General features: G+C 47.6%; 1 protein-coding gene across 1 annotated transcript; it reads left to right on the top strand.

Moving 5' to 3' along the window:
• Positions 1-1,675: 1,675 nt before the first annotated feature.
• CHC_T00000432001 (hypothetical protein) lies at positions 1,676-2,476 on the top strand. The gene has a single exon (XM_005710042.1). It carries the CDS (start codon positions 1,676-1,678, stop codon positions 2,474-2,476), a length of 801 nt encoding a protein of 266 aa, XP_005710099.1.
• Positions 2,477-2,811: the final 335 nt, after the last annotated feature.

Below are 2,811 nucleotides of genomic sequence, written 5' to 3'. Positions count from 1 at the left end.
TGCCAAAACCTGAAACCTTGCAGGAACCGTGTTCCCGGCGACAAATGAGACATCCTTCCATGCAGAAGCTGCTCTCAAAACCACCAACCATTCCACGTAGTTCACACATTTAAGCATCAATCCGCAGAAGTGCTTCCATCGTCCTCTCAGCATGACAACATAACGAGCTGTGGGGTCGCTGTGGGGCCCGGACAGCACGACTACATTCATGCGCATATGCCGCGAAACCTTCACTCCCTTCTTGACAAACACAAACATCATGAATCACCCCTACTAGAGGAAGCCCTTCTACTTCTATGCTCTTTCTTGATGACATATGTACATAAAGATATACTGTATTTGTGTTTCTGGAGTTTGTCGGCACTGTTGGACAAATATCGGGCGAAGCGGGTACCTCACCCGGATCAAATGAGGAAGCCTGTTTTGAAACTTGTTTCATGGTTGTCAAAAAATACTGCTTCCCGTCCTGACCTCATATGCGGTCACTTATATGAGGTGAAATGGCCTCAATTGAGGAAAGTTGTTGGCTAGACACTAGTGCACAAGCCCCGGTCGGGTAGATCTACTCGACCGGGGCTTGTCCTCATATGAGGACGGCCGTGTCCTCATATGAGGACAGCTCTATTTTTGCAAAAATATATAAATTAAATTGAACATTCGAAAAGCTACCTTGAGCACTATTTCCTCAACCTGCTTGTTTTTGGCAATAACATCTTGCAGAACACCAGGATAGCAGCTTTGAATATGCAGAACGATTAAGAATGTAATGCAAATTGAGTACCAAGTTGCCTTTTTGAACTGGTGTTTTTGGTTTCGAAGTTATTTTAAATCTGCTTCCAAGAGGAGAAGGTCCTAACTTTGCAACATCGAGACTGCTGCAGCAGTTCAATTGAATCCCTGTATGGCGGATCTAGACATCCGCCATACAACAATGTCGCAGGCATCAAGAGCTGCACTAAAAGCCCTCGCGATACTGGAGTGCGAACGATTGTACTCACAATCAGGGGGAAATTCGCTTCACAGACGTATTCGTGTGTCTCGGGTTTGTCCACACTGCGAAGTGGATATCTCAAATCAAATGAGGAAGCCAATTCTTGCGACTGTTTGTCAAAAATTGCGCTTCCCAATCATACCACGCGTAGAGAATCTGGCCGGGGATATATCAATATGGGAAATTCGAGACCATCAGTTGTTCAGGAAGCAAACAGCATATATCCAATCGGATATATCCTGTTTGCTTCCTGAACGTACAGTAGTACAGTACAGTAGTACAGTATGGCATGGTGCGGCTATAGATCTGCGCATTAAAACTAAGACCAAACGCGCACACGCGACGTGCCGGTTTCTACGACGTAAAGTCGTAGCGCCCTTGGTCGTGCTTGCTGCCCGTGGCAAACTTGCATCCAAAATGGGAAAGTCCTAACTTTGCAACATCGAGACTGTTGCAGCAGCTCAATTAAATCACTCGCGTATCTTGTACGGTGATAGCGTGCACAGCTTCGTGAAGTCGTCGGGTACTGTATATAAAGGATGAAGCTCAACATAGAAGGGGTAACCGGATCATTCTCCTACCATCTCTCACACGCCCGCACTGCAATCCCTCAAGCGACCTTTGAGTCATTTTTTCCACAGTAAACAAGAAGCAAGGCATCAACACATTTAGAAAAACTTCACCATGAGGACGGTTGGGTTGTTCTGTATCATTCTTCTCACTGGACTCGCCGCCGGCTTCGAAGGAAACTTGACGAAAGAAGTACGTCAAGTCGATGGAGACGCCCCAGTTACTATGCGCCAAGCCGAAATGGCAAGCAATGGAGTTCGCCAAGTTTACCCAGCATCTCTTGTTGGTTACTACGCTTGGACATGGCCATACCCACCCACACCTGGCCTTTATAGCGCGACCATGTCTGTCGCTTTTAGCGGATGGACAAATGCCCGGACAGCGTTGGATAGGAGCAAGAAGGTGTATCCCACGCTGAAAGGGGATAAGTACATCGCGTTCGGAGGGGGAACCGAACCAGGAAGATTCACACGAGCCGGCATTACTAGCATTAATGCGGCAATCTCCGGTGGACTTCTATCCGGCTATTCCGGAATTGTGTACGACGTTGAGGCGGGGGACAGTGGTCTTCGTGGTGATTTTGCCAGATCGTTTGCTCTGGCAAAATCGTATGGGTTTTCAGTTGTCGTGACTGTGAGCCACTCCGCACCGTACGGAATCGGGGATGCTGGCACCCTGATGGACTCGTTCTTATCTTCACGCAACATCGACTACATCTCCCCGCAGCTGTACACGAGCGGAACGGAATTCTCAAACGATTACAGCATTTCCAGCGGGTATGGATGGTACAAGTACCAGAATTCCTACCCACGCGTGGTGGTCTCCATCGTTCATGCTAGGCTCTACGATGATGCCTTCAAATATTTCAGGAACATCGGGATTCCGTTGAGTGGGTACATCCAATGGGCGCAGTGATATTTTAGCGATACGCCTCTGAGGTTAATGTAGCAGCCCTTCACTTCCTTTCCGTGCACACCGTAAGAGCATGGCCACTCATGCCTGGGTCCAATTCAAAAACTACTAAACGTGTAAACGATTTAGTGGCTCAAAATTGTTGATTGATTCGGGTCCAATTCCAGCTCAAATTGGATTGGAGGGGAATGAGCAATATTCCCACCCGCGCTTCACTCTAAAATGGCTAGTGGCCAGATGAATGCTGTTCGCGAATTGAGAGCACCTGTTTACGCAAATTTGTTGGAGGGGTTTAGTCACATACATGCCAAGATGTGCTGGATCTCTTTTACACGGCT

Source organism: Chondrus crispus, genomic scaffold (genome assembly GCF_000350225.1).
Source record: "Chondrus crispus Stackhouse genomic scaffold, scaffold_521, whole genome shotgun sequence".
NCBI lineage: Eukaryota > Rhodophyta > Florideophyceae > Gigartinales > Gigartinaceae > Chondrus > Chondrus crispus.
This window is presented reverse-complemented; position numbering and strand designations above follow the sequence as displayed.